Consider the following 18,690-nt stretch of genomic DNA (forward strand, 5'->3'; position numbering starts at 1 on the left):
TTTCCTGTGCAGGGCTGGAAGCACCACAGACCCGATGATAGCAGCTGCCGGGGACGCAGCGCGGGGAGGCCAATAGCAGAGGACGCTCTCCTTGGATGAACGCACTGGCATCTCACGTCTGAGACGCCGTCTCGGTCAGCAAGATGTAGGACAGGGAGATACTGGGCGCCCTCTGGTGGACAAGATGCAAGTAGCGCTGTGGAAAATCAAAAACTGTAAATGGCGTTTTTGATGGAAATCAAATTTAAAAGTTCTTATTAGTAGATGGGGTCTTCCATAGTAAAGGGAGGGTGTTTAAAAAGGTCCTAGACGACGCATTTCGCCCTAACAAGAGCTTTGTCAGTCTGTATTGCAATGACCGCCATTTTTTCTCTAGGGTGTTAGAAAAAAATATATATATTTATAATATTTGGGGGTTTTAAGTAATTTTCTAGCAAAAAAAAAATGTTTTAATCTTGTAAACGCCAAGTCTGAAAAACAGGCAAGGTCATTAAGTGGTTAATTGATACAAGTACACAAGTATACGTCATCAGGGGGGCGTCAGTAACGTGGTAACCCACGAAACAATTGTCGGAGGCTAGTCTGACATTCCTGCACAGCAGCTGATCCCGCGCTGACACTCTGCAATACAAACGCGCCCTACAGTGACCCACAAGAGGCAGTCTGGGTCCAGACAAAGACGCATGCAGACCTAGTGCCGGGCAGGCACCCTCCAAGTAAGGGGCCAATCAGCTTTTTATATTTTGTTTTATTATAATAAAAGGTAATGCACTATAGCTCTCTACTGTTTAATTTTTTGGATGGATTCCTGGATACCATTGATTGAAAGAATGATAGCAGTCTGAAAGGTGGTGAACAGTGTGCAGGCACTTAAACCTGCTCAGCTCATTAGACCCATTTTTCACGAAAGGGGTCCGCTGCATCTGGTAAGCCTATGTCTTGGCAAGATCACTTCGGGTTAAGCTGTATTAGATGGTGGTGGCTGCAGTAGCACTCAAGACCTTTTGCATGTTTTGATGGTCTTTTGGATTGAACTCACCTGTGGAAAGAATCGCCTATGGACTGTGTTTTTTTCGTTTCTTTCTGTTATTGCGGTTTTTGAAGATTTACTTCAGAGACTCTTTATCGCATAGTGAGGTGTTTGCACTATTACCAGTCGCATCTATTTTGTCTCAGATATTATTACTTGCACTACCACTGGTCGCATATATATCTTTTATCAGATATTCATATTTACACTATCACTGGTCGCATATAATTAATTTTTTTACTTGTTTTAGCTGCATGCATCACAGTTTTGTGTGACCAACCATTGTACACAATTAAGATATATACATATATGATTTTTATGTTCACTAGAGTGTTTAATACCAATTAAAAAAAAAAAAAATTCTCACCTATACCATTGGGATCCTCGCACTGAGGGTGTCCCAATACAAGGTTATATATTCTTTACTAGCGCCCTCTTCCCCACCTATTGATCCTATTGCACAACATATATGTTTTGACACAGAGGATATATATATATATATATATATATATATATATGTGTGTATATATATATATATATATATATATATATATATGTTTGATTTTGGGTTCTGAGTAATTTTTACATGTAGGAGAGGAGTGCCAGAATAGGCCCGGTATGGAAGTGGTTAATGAATAGTTACATTGGTTTGCTTTTTATTTTTTTTTATGCACGGATCAAAGGCTTGTCATTTTAATTGGTATTGTCAGCAACTGTAAAAAAAATACATTCATAAAAGTTGTTCTTACTCCCCTAATAAGCATATGTTTATCCTGATTAGCCATGTTAATGCCTCTATCCTTTTCATCTTGACTATTTGTTTTTTTAATAAGTCTACGCACCCCTGTTAAAATGTCAGGTTTCTGTGATGTAAAAAAATAAATAAAAATTTAGACAAGAATGAAGAATTTCAGAACCTTTTCTACCTTTTTAATGTGACCTATAAAATGTGACCTAAAACGAACTGAGATGTGTTTTTTTTTTTTTTTTTTTGGGTAAAATAAAAGAAATGTGGTTGCATAAGTGTTCTCACCCTCTTTTATAACTGTGTTCAGAATTAAGCAATCACATTCAAACTCATGTTAAATAGGAGTCAGTACACATCTGCCATCACATAAAGTGTCTGATTAACCCCAAATAAAGTTCAGTGGTTTTAGTAGGTCTTTCCTGACATTTTATTAGTCGTATCCTACAGCAAAAGCCATGACCTTTAGAGGGTTTCCAAAGCATCAGAGGGATCTCATTGTTAAGTTATCAGTTGGGAGAAGGGTACAAAATCATTTCCAAGGCATTAGATATATCATGGAACACAGTGGAGAAAATATGGCACAACAGTGACATTACCAAAAACTGGACGTCCCTCCAAAATTTAAGAACAATGATGCCCATAATTTCTAAAGATAGGTTTGGCGCAAAAACACTGCACATGACCAAAAGAACACCATACCCACAGTGAAGCATGGTGGTGGCAGTATCATGCCTTGGGGCTGTTTTTTCTTCAGCTGGAACAGGGGCCTTAGTCAAGGTAGAGGGAATTTATGACCAGTTCCAAATTCTAGTCAATATTGGCACAAAACCTTCAGACTTCTGCTTGAAAGCTTAACATGAAGAGGAACTTTATATTAAAGCATACATCCAAATCGACAAATGCATGGCTTCACCAGCAGAAGATTAAAGTTTTGAAATTGTCCAGACCTGAATACAATTGAAAATCTGTGGGGTGATCTGAAGAGGGCTGTGCAAAGGAGATTCCCTCGCAATCTGACAGTGTTTCTGTAAAGAAGAGGGGAAATATTGCCAAGTCAACATGTGCAATGCTGATAGACTCATACCTAAAAAGACTAATGCCCCGTACACACGATCGGAATTCCTTCAAGAAAAGTCCGATGTGAGCTTTTGGTTGGAAATTCCGACTGTGTGTATGCTCTATCGGACTTTTGCTGTCGGAATTTCCATCAACAAAAGATTGAGAGCAGTTTCTCTATTTTTCCAGATGGAAAAAAATCTGAATTTCCGCTCGTCTGTATGCAGTTCTGACGCGCAAAAAGCCACGCATGCTCAGAATCCAGCAGAAGGAGCCGAACTGCCTACTAAACTTCATTGATGTCTGCTCGCCGTACGTCTTGTACGTCACGCGTTCTTGACGGTAGGAATTTCCAGCAACATTTGTGTGACCAACATTCCGTCAGAAAAAATCCACGGTTTTCTTGTCGGAATTTCCGATCGTGTGTACGCGGCATTGGTGCTGTAATAAAATCAAAAGGTGCTTCAACAAAAGTATTAGTTTAAGGGTGTGTACACTTATGCAACCATATTTTATTTTTATTTTTTTACTTCCCTCTACCTAAATAAAGATTTCAGTTTGTTGTTCAACTGAGTTGTACAAGTTTTAGGTCACATTAAAGGTGAAAAAAGTCCTTTAAATGATATTTTTTTTTTTTTTTTTTTTTTTTTTTTACATCAAAGAAACCTGACATTTTAACAGGGGGTGTGTAGACTTTTTACAGTTTTTTTTTTTTTTTTTTGCTTATACAATTTACAGAAAATAAGAGCCTGTAATTTATTTGTAAGCATGTTTGCTATGCTTTGTACTAGTAACGTAATAACATTTCTGTCATATACAGGTCAACTTGCAGAATAAGATCAGTACTGGTGTAATAGCTGAATACTTAAACTGTAAATTATGCAGTTAATAGAACTGACGTTGCTTTGGATCATTTTCTTTTCCAGTGAAGACCTAAGACGATGGTTTATTCAGCAGGAAATGGACCTGTTCAAGTTCCGATTCAGTCAGTTACCAAAGGAAAAGGTCCAAGAATTTCTGAAGTATAGTGGTCTGGAATATCTTGCTGTAAGTAGATTCCCTGTGTCAGAGCATTGTTGATGAATGTTGCCTGTAGCTGATCACTATATCCAAACATACATGTAGGTCCACTTCTTTTCTGTTGCTGATGTTTATAACTGTAATTTTAAAGTCAACCAGAGCTCAGAAAGTGGAGATTTGCTATATTATACAGTAGGTAACATCTAAAAATGTTCCGCCTCAGCAGTATTCTGGAAATCTAAAATGTTCTCAGCATTTCTCCTGGAAAATAACAGTCAACATTCTGTGCCTAGGCACCCACTATATCTGTAGTTTTTTTTTATATATATTTTTTTTCAGTATGAGATATCCAAGTCACTGTGCCTTTGACTGCTAGTCTCATGAGATCTGGTGATGTCACTTTGCTGCTGACTTTTCTTGCTGGAGGGAAAACTATACCTGAGGTCCTATAGACAAACATTAACCTCCTTCAATAATTCTTTTGGCTCTGTGATTTCTGAACCTTTTTTGCTGCTTCTTGTTTAATTATCAATCAATTATCAGATCACTAATCATCGGGAAGGGGCATACAGTGCTGTAAAAATGTTTGTTTGCCTATTTGTTAGACTTAAATGATTCAGATCAAACTAATTTTAATATTGTACACAAAGAACTCCAAGTAAATACAGAGTGCAGTTTTTAAAGGATTACATTTATTAAGGGAAAGAAGCTGTACAAACCTGCCTAGCCCTATGTGAAGAAATAATTTGCCCCGTAAACCTTTTAACTGATTGTGCAACCCTTGGCGGCTACAACTGCAATCAAGCATTTGCGATAACTGGCAAGAAGTCTTTCACATCGTTGTGGAGGAATTTTGGCCCACTCTTCTTTGCAGAATTGTTTTAATTCAGCCACATTGGAGGGTTTTCTAGCATTAACCGGTTTAATGTCACGCCACAGCATCTCAATCGGATTTAAGTCCAGACTAGGTCACTTCAAAACCTTAATTTTTTGTTTTTTTGAGCCATTCAGAGCTGGGCGTTGGTGTGTTTTTGGATCATTGACCTGCATAACCCAAGTGTCATGGTTTAATTATGGCAAGTCGTCCAGGTCCTAAAGTGCAAAGCGGTCCTAGATCATCACACTACCACCACCATGTTTGACTGTTGGTATGATGATCATTTTTTTAAATGAAATTCTGTGTTCATTTTACACCAGATGTAACGGGACGCACACCTTCCAAAAAGTTCAGCTTTTGTCTCATCCACAGAATATTTGCTTAAAAGTCTTGGGGATAATCAAGATGTTTTTTGGCAAATGTGAGACAAGCCTTTGTGTTCTTTTGGTCAGCAGTGGCTTTTGCCTTGCGACTCTGCCATTTTTACCCATTTTTTTTTTTATTGTTGAATCATGAGCACTGACCTTACCTGTGGCAAGTGAGGCCTGCAGTTCTTTTAGATGTTCTGGGTTATTTTATATGACATCCTGAATGAGTCATCATCGTGCTCTTGGAGTAATATTTGTAGGCCGGCCACTCCTGGGAAGGTACAGCACTATTTTTGATTCAACAGGTTACATAGTTAGGTACATAGTTAGTCAGGTTGAAAAAAGACACAAGTCCACCCAGTTCAACCTCAAAAAAATAAACAAACAAAATAAAAAACACAATACAATCCCATACACCCAACTCCATACCCACAGTTGATCCAGAGGAAGGCAAAAAGGTCTGGCAGTAATTGGGCCTGGGTGTGGCAAGTAAAATTTAACTCCAGAAAAAAAATGTGGTTAATCCCAGTTCATTTATGATTTAGCAAAGAGAAGGGGGGCAATTACTTTTTCTTTATCGTACATCACGGGACACAGAGCGGCATATTCATTACTATATGGGTTATATGGAGTACCTTCAGGTGTTGACACTGGCAATCTCAAACAGGAAATGCCCCTCCCTATATAACCCCCTCCCATAGGAGGAGTACCTCAGTTTTTACGCCAGTGTCTTAGGTGTTAGTCATGGTTTAGCTTGCCTCCGCATCCTTGGGATTAGGTGAGCTACCGGTTCTGTCCAAAAAAGCCTCAGCGCTAAAGTGGTCAGTAACCGGACCCCAAACCCTTGGGGTATAGCCCATAATGCTTTTCTTTTTAGAGAGCTGGACCCTGGGCCCAGAACTTAGAAAACCTTTGGGTGCCTAATGTTTTCTGTTGCCAGGGTGCTATATGGGCCCAGGACAGTGGATCCTTCATAGGAACCCAGGGCCTGAAGGTCTAGACATCCCCACGGAGATGGGGGAAGATTGGGCCTCTTGCTTGGCAAAGTCCTGCGGCATGGAGCAGGTAAGTGAGGGGAAAACTTGCGGAACTTGGTTCTTAGCAGGTTTTTTCTGGGGGGTCACAGGGGACATGCCTAAAGTTATGCACTGCATCTGGCAAACTAGTCACATATCATAAAGATAGGATGGCTCTATATGTATTATTCCCCATAAGATGTGACCTCCCTTGTAGTGTTGGAAAAGCATTGAGTGGGGCCTGTGTGATATAAAAGTATATGTGTGTGTCAGAGAGCTGTGCTTACCTGCAAGCCTCCAGGCGATGCTCCATTCAGTCTTCCTCCTCAGAGCCTGCAAAGCAGGCAAAACGCTGACCTCCTCGTGGTTGCAGGCTGCAGGCTGCAGTTTGCTGGAGCAGAGAGGTCCCTTCCTCCCAAACCCCCCCCCCCCCCTGTCGGGAGGGGCATTTCCTGTTTGAGATTGCTGGGGGGGGAAGGGCGGGTCAGTGGCTTAAGGAAGGGGCGGCCCTTCCTTGTTTGTTCCATTCAATACTTTGGAACTGGGGAGGAAAGACCAGAACGGCAGCACGGGGCGCCGAGGACACACAGTGGCCAGAAAGGATATTGCAGTCTTCAGAAGACTGTTTTTCAAGCCTAGAAATAGGCTGTTTCTTTTCCATCTCATAGTTTTTCTTTGCAATACTACTCAGGGGGACAGAATGTTTTTTCTTTCCTGGATTTGAAACAAAAACGAAAAAAAAAAAAAAAAGAAAAGTCATCTAGGGGAGAGGAAGCATTTTTTATCCCCCAAACAGGTGTTTGGGCAATTAACTTTTATAGTTCCAAATACCAATAGGTAGCAGGTGTACCTCGGTATTGTACCATGGCATCCGGGTCAGAGGGTACAAGAGGTGGGGATTCCCCCAGAGAGTCTGAGGTCTCGGACAAAGTTATGCCGCTGCTTTCCCCACAGGGAGCCTTGGGGCCATCGGGATCTGGGGCTGGAGCTGGCGCGGGTCAGTCCAACCCTAAGATGGTCACGGACGAGGTATTACTCACCTCTTTAAGAGAGATGGAGAAAAGAATGGGAAAAATGATAGCCACAGCTATGCGGGGCAGTAAACGGATTAGATCTCCGTCGCCCGAGCGCGGACCCTCAGAAGAGGAGGTCCTTTCCTCATGGGAATTGGACGACCTCTTGGACAAGGACCAAGTAGGTTCAGGGATCGAAGATCCGGATACAGAGGAGTCTGGAGCAGTCTCCCAAGGGGAGAGCTGGTGGATTCAAGCCTTAACGGACTTGGTCCATAATGCATTCAACTTGCCAGTACCAGATCTCCAGGTATCTACGGTTTCAGCTTTGGGCTCACTGAGGGCGCCTCAAAGCAGTGCAGTATTTCCGATCCACCCTCTACTAGAGGGAGTTTTGTTCCAAGATTGGAACAAGCCAGATAAAATCTTCTTACCACCTAAAAGATTCTCTGCCCTATATCCTATGGAAGATAAATTTTCCAAGAAATGGGCTACTCCTGCAGCCATCTCATGTATTAACAAATCATTAACATGCCCTGTAGAAAACATACAGGTATTCAAGGATCCAGTTGATAAACGCTTGGAAGCACTACTTAAGAACTCCTTCACTACTGCAGGGGCAGTAGTACAGCCAGCCGTGGCTGCGATTGGGGTTGCTCAAGCATTATCGGATCAAGTTAAGCAGATGCTTAAACTTATTCCTGCCCAGCAGGCAGAAGAATTTTCGGATGTCCCTAGGGCCATATGTTTTACAGTAGACGCAATTAAGGATTCTATCCAGCAAGCGTCACGTTTATCGTTATCCCTTATCCATATGAGAAGACTCTTATGGTTAAAAAGCTGGGAGGCCGAGCCCCCATGCAAGAAGCTCCTGGTAGGGTTCCCCTTCCATGGAGGACGACTCTTCGGAGAAGACCTAGATAAATACATTCAAACCATTTCAAATGGCAAAAGTACTCTCTTGCCAACTAAGAGGAAGTTTCAGGGGCCTGCGTTTAAACGACAGTACTCCCCTGGGCAGGGGCCCTCTAATGCCAAACAGTATCGACGGCCTCCTGCGAAAGCAAACTTCGGCTTCAACAGCAAATCACAAGGACAGGCTGCTAGAGGCAGAAAGCAGTGGGTTCGCAAACCAGCAAAACCAGCCCCCAAGCCGACCTTATGAAGGGGCGCCCCCACCCACGAAGGTGGGGGGAAGGCTGCGACTCTTTTCAGAGGTTTGGGAAGCCAGCATTCCCGACGAGTGGGTACGGTCTTCCGTGGCCACGGGCTACAAATTAGATTTCCTAAGGTTTCCTCCTCTTCATTTCCAGGAGTCGAGGATTCCAAACGATCCGGAGAAAGGAGCCGCATTAATGTCGGCATTAAATCATCTACTTTCCCAGGAAGTAATAGTAGAGGTACCAGTCCTGGAACAGGGGCTAGGTTTCTACTCCAACCTATTCATCATCCCGAAGTCCAATGGAGATGTCAGGCCAATTTTGGACCTAAAGATGGTAAATACATACCTAAAGATCCGCTCATTTCGGATGGAATCCGTGCGGTCAGCAGCTACCACACTCCAAAAGGACGACTTCATGGCGTCCATAGACATAAAGGATGCCTACCTTCATCTTCCAATTTATCAGCCACATCAAAAATATCTACGCTTCATGGTGGCTTCGCGTCACTTCCAATTCGTGGCGCTTCCCTTCGGGTTGGCTACGGCCCCCCGGGTGTTCACGAAGGTCCTAGCTCCAATCCTAGCCAAACTAAGGATCCAAGGGGTCACGATCCTAGCATACCTGGACGACCTCCTAGTCATAGATCACTCGTCTCCCGGCTTGGAGCGAGCAGTGGCCCTCACGGTCCAATACCTCGAGAAATTCGGCTGGGTCCTAAATCGAGAAAAGTCAGCTTTCCTGCCCACAAGGCAGTTGGAATATCTCGGCATGAGATTAGACACAGAACAACAAAGAGTGTTTCTACCTCTGAGGAAGGTCAAAGCCATCAAGGAATTAATCCTACTGGTTCTAAGCAAGAAGGAACCGACTATTCGCCTATGTATGAGGTTACTAGGCAAGATGGTGGCCACATTCGAGGCGGTACCATACGCCCAGAGCCACACTCGCATCCTGCAGGCAGCCATCCTGTCAGCATGGAGCAGAAGGCCACAGGCCTTGGATATCCCGTTGCCGCTCTCATCAAGAGTCCGACAAAGTCTGTGTTGGTGGTTAGACCCTCAGAATCTACTGAAGGGGAAGTCTTTCAGCCCAGTGGCTTGGAAGATAGTGACCACAGACGCCAGCCTGACGGGCTGGGGAGCAATTTTGGATGGTTGCACTCGCCAAGGTACTTGGGCAACGCCAGAGAAGCAGTTGCCCATCAACATCTTGGAGCTCAGAGCTGCTCGACTAGCCCTCAGGGCTTGGACGTCAAAATTGCAGGGGTTCCCGGTGAGAATTCAATCAGACAATGCCACGGCCGTGGCATACATAAATCACCAAGGGGGAACCAGGAGTCAAGCCGCTCAGAGAGAGGTGAGCTTGATTCTCCTATGGGCAGAGGCTCATGTGCCCTGCATATCGGCAATATTCATTCCAGGAGTGGACAACTTTCAGGCGGACTTCTTAAGCCGCCAGACTCTTTTGCCGGGGGAATGGTCTCTGCATCCACAAATCTTTCAAGCACTCTGCCAAAGATGGGGAGTGCCGGACGTGGATATCATGGCATCGAGACTCAACAAGAAGCTAGACAGGTTCATGTCCCGCTCAAGGGATCCGATGGCCTGCGGAACCGATGCGTTGGTTTGCCCTTGGCATCAGTTCAAACTTCTTTATGCGTTTCCCCCGCTCCAGTTACTACCCCGCCTGCTGCGCAGGATCTGGGTGGAGCACATACCAGTCATCCTGGTAGCTCCAGCATGGCCCAGAAGGGCATGGTACTCACTAATCTTAAGGATGGTAGTGGGAGACCCTTGGACTCTTCCTCTACGGCCAGACCTGCTATCGCAAGGTCCGATCCTCCACCCTGCCTTACGGCATCTAAATTTGACGGCCTGGAAGCTGAATCCCTGATTCTCAGGGGTAGAGGTCTGTCTCAGAAAGTAATCTCTACCCTAATCAGAGCCAGGAAACCGGTCTCTAGGGTGATTTATTACAGGGTCTGGAAGGCCTATGTAGGCTGGTGTGAGTCCAAGCGATGGCTTTCTCGCAAATTTACCATCGATAGAGTATTAAGTTTTCTCCAGCTAGGAGTGGATAAAGGATTGGCATTAAGCACAATCAAAGGACAGATTTCTGCTCTGTCAGTGTGGTTTCAGCGGCCGCTGGCCACCCACTCGCTGGTTAAGACCTTCCTTCAAGGGGTCTTACGTATTAAACCTCCAGTTAAATCCCCGCTTTGCCCGTGGGATTTAAACCTTGTTCTGTCAAGTTTACAGAAACAACCGTTTGAGCCGTTGGCTGAAATTCCTTTGGTTTTACTGACAAGAAAGTTAGTATTTTTGGTCGCCATAGTTTCCGCAAGAAGAGTATCGGAACTGGCGGCCTTATCCTGTAAGGAACCATATCTTATTTTTCATAAGGACAGGGTCGTTCTCCGCCCTCATCCTTCCTTCCTACCGAAGGTTGTATCCAGTTTTCATTTGAACCAGGATTTGGTATTACCATCCTTCTTCCCTAAACCTACTTCCAGAAAGGAAGGGTTGCTGCATACCTTGGATATCGTCAGGGCCATGAAGGCCTATCTTAAAGCTACAAAGAAGATCCGGAAAACAGATGTGCTGTTCATATTACCGGATGGGCCCAAGAAGGGGCAGGCAGCTGCAAAGTCCACCATTTCTAGGTGGATTAAGCAATTAATCACTCAGGCCTACGGCTTGAAAGGGTTGCCTCCTCCAGTATCATTAAAGGCTCATTCTACTAGGGCCATGGGCGCCTCCTGGGCAGCACACCACCAGATCTCTATGGCTCAAGTTTGCAAGGCGGCAACCTGGTCTTCTGTCCACACGTTTACAAAATTCTACCAGTTGGACGTAAGAAGGAAGTCTGATACAGCCTTTGGGCAGGCAGTGCTGCAGGCTGCAGTTTGAGACCCTCGGATTCCGGGGGCTCCTCTTTTTTTGAGTTAAATTTAAAATTTAAGATTATTTTTCTCAACTAAGTTGGATTTATTATGATTTGAGTATTTCTCTAAATTAAATCCTTTTGTCTTGGAGATGTTCTCCCTCCCCTCATTGTGAGCATTGCTTTGGGACATCCCATATAGTAATGAATATGCCGCTCTGTGTCCCGTGATGTACGATAAAGAAAAAGGGATTTTTAATACAGCTTACCTGTAAAATCCTTTTCTTGGAGTACATCACGGGACACAGAGCTCCCACCCCTCTTTTTGGGGACCATTTTGGGAGGCATACTGCTTGCTACAAAACTGAGGTACTCCTCCTATGGGAGGGGGTTATATAGGGAGGGGCATTTCCTGTTTGAGATTGCCAGTGTCAACACCTGAAGGTACTCCATATAACCCATATAGTAATGAATATGCCGCTCTGTGTCCCGTGATGTACTCCAAGAAAAGGATTTTACAGGTAAGCTGTATTAAAAATCCCTTTTTCACATAGTGTCAGACCGTTTTGGACAACTTTTTTCTCCTTTTAATAAATTAAATCTTTATTTTAAAAATTGCATTTTGGATTTACGCTGGTTATCTTTATTATGCATATTACAATTTGTTCGATCTGAATAATTTAAGTGTGACAAATATGCAAAAAATAATAAAAATCAGGAAGGGGCAAATACTTTTTTCCAGCACTGTATCTCGCATGTATCTCGCATGCCAACATGGTCATCTCTACAGTGGAGACAACAAGGCATGGGGAAGAAATCGGCTCTAGGAAGCTCACAGGCAACACTCGCGATTTTGTCCTTTTGTCTTCTGCTTTTCCCTTTTTTTTTGGGCGCAGCATCCACAGTCCAGGTTGTCTTTGACATAAGTGACAAAATATGTTTTTTTTTTTTTTATTATTCTTTACAAATTGACTAGTAAGGTTCTTCTTTGGAAAAGGTTGACTCAAGCTTAATGACAATCGGGTGTTATGAAAGGAAAACTCTTAGAACACTGTAAAAATCAATACAATGAACTGCGCAGCAAGCTTTGACATCGGCAGGAACCTCTAGACAGTTTTATTGAGCTTTAACTAAAGCTCAGATTTAGATCTTACTCTATGAAATTCAAATCGATACTGTACTATTCTTGGTGCTGTGGATTATTTCTGTGTAGTGTACTTTTCTTCACCTTTTCAAAGAAATCTGTAAGCTACTCCCACCTAAATAAAGAATTGCATTCTAATAGCCATATTGAATGTTTCAAGCTTATAGAATAGGAGTATTTTTAATCTTTTACTCAAATACATTTTAGTTGCTCATCTGTTAAGGTCATTTTGATTGTGTTTTGTACTGAAACCATAGTCGAGGAAAATATTTGATCTCTGTACTTTATGAGATTTACTCATGACACTATGGGGTTGATTTACTAAACCTGAAAAGTGCAAAAGCTGGTGCAGCTATACTTGGTAGCCAATAAGCTTCTAACTTTTACTACGAAATCCTGGAAGCTGGTTGGTTTCTATGCAGAATTGCACTTATTTGGAAGAAGTCTGTCCAGATTTTGCACTCTCCTTTTTAGTTTTAGTATATCAATCCCTATGGCTTTCATATGGTGGCAGTGTGCTTTAATTTTAGGAATTTTTTTTTCATATTACCTTGAAACAATATTGACAATTGACATTTTTAGAACAAACCTGTCCAAGACAATTTAAACTGAGCAAATGCATATGATGGGGAAAATATTTCTCAGAGGTTAACTTCTTTGAAGCGTGAACACAATCATTAGAGTTAGAAATATAGGCAGCCGAATGTCTTTGCATTTAAACTTTTTATTTTTTTTCGGGAAAAAAATATTGCATGGCTACAACTTTTTAACCTTTTATCCAATTGGTTGTTTTGAGATGCAGCTTTTCATTTCAAGCTTATCTAAAGCTAGTCACACACATTTCCATCGGACTGTAACTTCTACTTTAACAACCAATAGGTGGTGTGAGGCCTCCCTAAACCATCTCTTCAGTTTATATTAGGTTATGTAGACCCTTGCACAAAATAGTTATTGGTAAACCCAAAGAAGATGGAACAAAACAATTTTAATGTGCTGCCAACTAAGCCTTCTTATCCTTTTTTTGGAGCCAAAGATGGCATTTGGATCTGGAACTACCATAGTGCTGCACATATGACACCAGCCATTTCAAGGTTTGAAAGATTGATTGAGAGACAACATGAGCACAATGACCACCATCAAGAGGCATGTCTTGAATGTAACTGTTTTTGGAAACCTTTAAAACATTGGCTTTAGTTCCCCTTTAATCTTGTATAGCAAATCTATTTCCTAGATGATGATGTGGAGGTCTCATAAAGCCTCTGCCTATAATAATTTACCTCTATTGGAGATAATGTACCTCTAATGAAGCCTGGTGGCAGATGGAGACCAGAAAAAAAACTAAATGCAATTCTTGTTTTCATATTAAAGATTTAGACTTCAGAACAAGAACATTTTATTAGAGGCTGTAAAGTTCACCCTGTTAGTAAATGCAGTGTGATCTGCTCAGTAAATATTGACAGGCTTATGATAAATTAAACATTTGGAGAGGGTTTATTTGGAAGAAGTCTGTCCTTTTTAGTGCTTGTTCTGTTTGGGTAAGTAAAAGAGAAAACATGATCTCCTAGATATTGATTCCTACAGAATTGGAAGCGATTATCAGGATAATCTGGATGATTTGGAAACTTAGAGTAAGTGGGTGAGAGCTTGGGTGTGGACTCTGATCTTCTGTTTTTGTTTTAGGGGGTAGCATAGGGTGAAACTCTACATCAGGGGTGCCCAACCTTTTGAGGAGCGAGGGCCACTTTATCGACTTGGTAACCGGTCGCTGGCCACAATGAGCATCAGTGGCGTATGGGTTGTCAGCACCCGGCGCAAGGCAAGTAATTTGCGCCCCCTAACCTGTGGACCTTTAGCACTCCGAGTCCCCTTCACTTCCTACAATAGTACTGACCAGCCTGATTTCCACACTGACTAACCTGTCTAACCTGCACTAACCTATCTTATTTCTACACTGACCTACCTGATACATACACTGACCACTACACTAACCTACCTGCTTCCTATACTTGCAACCACTACACTGACCTACCTGTCCACTACACTACCTGATTCCTACACTGTCCACTACACTGTCGCCTACCTTGTACTGTCCACTGCACTGTTCATTACACTGTCCACTTCACTGCTCTGACTACTGCACTACACTGTCCACTTCACTGCTCTGACCAGGGTATCACTTAAAATTTAAACTTTCTGCAAGAACTGATGGCTCACACGGCTGCTGACTAAGGGTAAATGTTCGAATAAAATGTGCCCCTTTCGAAGTTAAGGCTAAGAATATGGATGTGTAGAGTTCTACAGAACTTAAATTGCCACCCTCCCTGACTTATGTACCACAAAACTTTGGATTTAGCGCAGTTTATTCCTGGAGAGCTAGGTAAAGTTTATAACCAATGTCCACACCTTTTACATGTTTTTGATTAAATGTTGACCAACTACGAACATAAGTAACAGCTGAAATAGAAAACAAATAATTCCAAAATAACTTCTATCACCTTCCAGGACGGCACACCTGAGAGATGAGGGCTCCTCCCCACAGGAAACACCATCAATTGACAGCTTGTTATAAGTCCCCACCCTTCCTCTTGATCCCCAGTATTGATTGTTTCTCCAGAACACAGAGACATGTTTATTTTGTTTTAAAGACCGGGGAGGGTCTAATGGTACCCCTGTTGAGACAGGTTTTAGGGAGGCCAGGGAGGGCTGAACTAACCTGTAGGCTTTGTCCTTCTCACAGGTCACCCCAGACGTGCAGCAGTGCTCTGTCCACAGGGAGGGCGAGCCATCGATGTGATGTAAAAACGCCGCCATTAAGCTACTCTCTTCACTTCCGGGTTTTTCCTAGTAGGAAGCACTGAGCTCCAAGCCTCTTTCTGAACATGACCACATCACAGGAACTGGGCGGTGCCGCAGACACAGCGCAACCCGGAAGTGTTAGGTCGCCGGGAGACTGCGTGGAGAGTAGTGTGGAAGGCGGTGAAAGTGGTCGGCTTGCTGTACCAGCAGCCCAGGACCCAGCCAACCTCCTCATGGAACAAGAGGATGGTAAGGCAAATGCGACTGCAGGCAGATCAGGTCGGGGATCGGTGAGTACAAACCCCCCTAGCCCTGTTAAACCAGATTCAGGAGGCTCCACCATAGTGTTCAGTCTGAGCAGTCTGAGCAGTCTCCAAAGTTTTCTTGCGTTGCATAGGGACGCAGCGCAGGGTTCAGAAGTATGCTATGCACAGTGTGCAACAACTGATTTCATCCCTCCTCCTGGGTTCTGACCATCCCCCCCCCCCCCCCCTTCAAAAAAAATAAAAAACCTCTGACATCTATGCTCTCTCCTTCCTACTACTAGGAGTGGGGTTTTATAATATATCAGTTAATGGAAGATAACGAGAGAGACTGCTAGCCCTACCTTCCATGGCAGTGTCTCTCCTTTGAACCTTCCAGTGGCTCCCTGGCAGCGTGCCCGTCCTCTGGATCCCCAGTCAGCCTGTTCCCTGGGAAGTTAGAGCAATCCATGCTCTGGAGGCACGGGAGATGCTGCGCCCGCCTCTTACCTCTTGGGGGGGGGGGGGGGGCAAGGAGGAGGCGGCCGTGGTTGAACTATTCTCCCAGGCCTATATGTCCTTGGCTCGGCCCCTCGCTGATCACCGCCATGAGAGAGATCCCCCTGCTGACGGGGGCCTGCTGCGCGGGCCACATGACAAGGCCTGGTGGGCCGGATTCGTCCCGCAGCCCTTGTTTGCCACCCCTGTGTTAGTGCATGGTTTTGGTAATTCTGAACACAAAACTCTGCAGAAAATCTAATAGTGTGTATGGGGGGTCTAAGATTTTCCTGTGTCTCAGAATCGGTGTGGTTTCTCTCCTCCTGCTGCATAATATGGGTGAAAGCTGTTTAAATCATTGTTGAAAAAATTGGGTAAAGGCATTAAGAACATAAAGCTTACATTTCAATCTTGGGCTGAATTCACACTGCAATGCAGAGCAGCCGGAGAGATTCACTGCTCTGGCTGCAGTAGGGGGCAGTGCATCACACGACTCCATTTTTAGATATTTTTTTCTTGTCTTCTTTTTTTTTAAACGTACATTTCATTCACTGCAATGTGGGACAACACCTTGCATTACAGTGTGATTCGGCATGGTGCGCTGCAATAAAATGTCCATGACCAAAAATGTATTGGCGTATAACACTCACTTTTTACCCTGAAAATAGAGGGTAATCTGTGCCTGCGTGTTATATGCAGGGGGCTGTGGACGTTTTTTTTCCCTGAAACTTCCCTCTTAAAGTTGGGGTGCGTGTTATATGCCGATAAATACGGTAATTGCTGTCTATTGCCGAACAAAAGACCAAGACAAAGAAGCAGGCTGCAGCAAATGTATTTCAAGCATATATATATAGCGTTGGCAAGTTGTAAAGCGCTTTTACATAATGTAACTGCCCTCAAGGAGCTTACAATCTCTGTGTTGGATGCATACAAACACTGGCACCAGTTAAGACTGGAACAAATTGATATACCAGCATGTTGCCTCCAAAGAGAAGGCTGCTCCAGGTGAGCACTTTAGCCATCCATCCACAGCATAGACAGGGTTTAGGTGAGGGTGCTAGCACAGCTTGTCTGCAGATTCAGCAAATTCTGGCTTTCTTTTGATTGTGTAACACTTCACCTTTTGATCTTTCATACAAAAAAAAAACATGCTGGCTACAGTAAACGTTGTTGCGTTTTGTGATGTGGCTAGCTTTTAGTCATAACCTCATAGCTGGCATGAGGTTATGAGTAAGCGCTAGCCACGTCAACTTTTACTGTACCCCATATGGTTTGTGATGTCTTTTGTATGAAGAATCAATAAAGGCGAAGTGTTGAGGTGAATTCTGGATTTCTTTTGATTTTGTACTTGCCATCATGTCTTTCGAGTACCCGGAGAACATGCAAACTGCATGTAGACTGTGTTCTGGCCAGGATTCTAGCCTGTAAGCCACTATGCTGCCCAAAGGACAACCTCGTCCTCTCCCCTTTTTTCTCAGGAAGCATTGCAGTGGTGTAGTGGTAGCTAGTCTGAGGAGTGGGTGGGAGGCATATCATACACTGCTAAAGAGATCAGCAATGCTTTCCTGCAATTTACTGCAATAACAAAACTCCTTTGTACACACTGCTGACATCTCCCTTTTTTTTTTTTTTTTCAATTGGCAATTAAATATTTCACTCTCTTGGAATTGGATATACATGAGGAGGAACATGTTGGGAGTTGAATCTGGGGGTTTGTGGAGCAAGGAACCGGGTAATCTTCTTCAGATGATTTAGTTCATCTGAGAGTCTGGTATTTGTTGCTGGAGTCCATGTCTTTCACCACCCAGAGATAAAATACTAGATTATTGCATTACTTACATTTTAAAATGAAGATGCAGGGAAACGAAGATGGCTTTTTTGTTAGTAGTCAGTAGGGGGGGATATTGCTCTACTCGGCTGTATTATGGAAATGCACACAGTAACTAATGGCTAAACTTTTTTTTCTTGTCGCTTTTTCACCTAATAATCCTAGAAGAGCATTTTTTTAAATTATTTTATAATCCTTGCATTTAACGTGGAAAGTGATAAGTGTGTTGTGCTAAACAGTTATCTGCATTACTTCTGTTACTTGGTCACAAACGGGCAGAATTTGTGGGGCTGTGTTGTGTGCAGTTAAAGTATGAATCAAATTTCATGAATATTTGAAATGCGTGTCTTTTCGATGACTTGACTCATTTGGTCTCGTGAATTTGTGTTCCCTATTTCTACTCTACATTGTCTTTGCGTTGGTTGTGCCAGCTAGGATATGACACGACACATATGAGTGAAGTGCATTTTTCCCTATTTGACTGACTGATTTTTGTACATTTAAGAAAAAAAAAACTCTAACACAGTTAACAAAAAACACCATGGTAGATAGTAAATAGGCATGGTAACTATGTTTATTTAAGTAAGGAAATACATTTTAATGTGTCACAAAAAAAATATCCAGCAGAATCTGTATGTTGGAAGAAAGGAAAGCTCACTATGTGGAAAAAAATGCTTACTATAAAGCCTATTATGTCACATTGCCCCAATATGTTTCATCACCAGCAGTCTGAATCACTTTGCTTCATCAGTGTTTTTTTTTTTTCAAAGTGATCTGAAAAGAACTTTCAGATGTTGTGGTTAGTCAAGCAATGATGCACCCACATTGAGGATGCTCTATTATTTTGTTATTTAGGTTCTAACAAGACACATACTGTATCTCCATCAGGTTCAACTTAAAATAAACTTGGCTATATTATTTTTTTTTTTAACATTATCATGGCAGTGGTCGCCATACGTCTGTCTTGATCGGATGGCAGATGGGTGTCAGCGGTCACATCTCTGACAT

General features: G+C 43.0%; 1 protein-coding gene across 2 annotated transcripts in view; it reads left to right on the forward strand.

Moving 5' to 3' along the window:
* Positions 1-18,690, forward strand: part of PRIM2 (DNA primase subunit 2) — a 204,447-nt gene that overhangs the window by 19,991 nt on the left and 165,766 nt on the right. For both annotated transcript variants that reach the window (XM_040349891.1, XM_040349892.1), the window contains exon 5: positions 3,761-3,881. In XM_040349891.1, coding sequence (XP_040205825.1) covers positions 3,761-3,881 — 121 coding nt within the window. The remainder of the gene's footprint in view (positions 1-3,760; positions 3,882-18,690) is intronic.

The sequence above is a fragment of the Rana temporaria genome, chromosome 4, assembly GCF_905171775.1.
Source record: "Rana temporaria chromosome 4, aRanTem1.1, whole genome shotgun sequence".
NCBI lineage: Eukaryota > Metazoa > Chordata > Amphibia > Anura > Ranidae > Rana > Rana temporaria.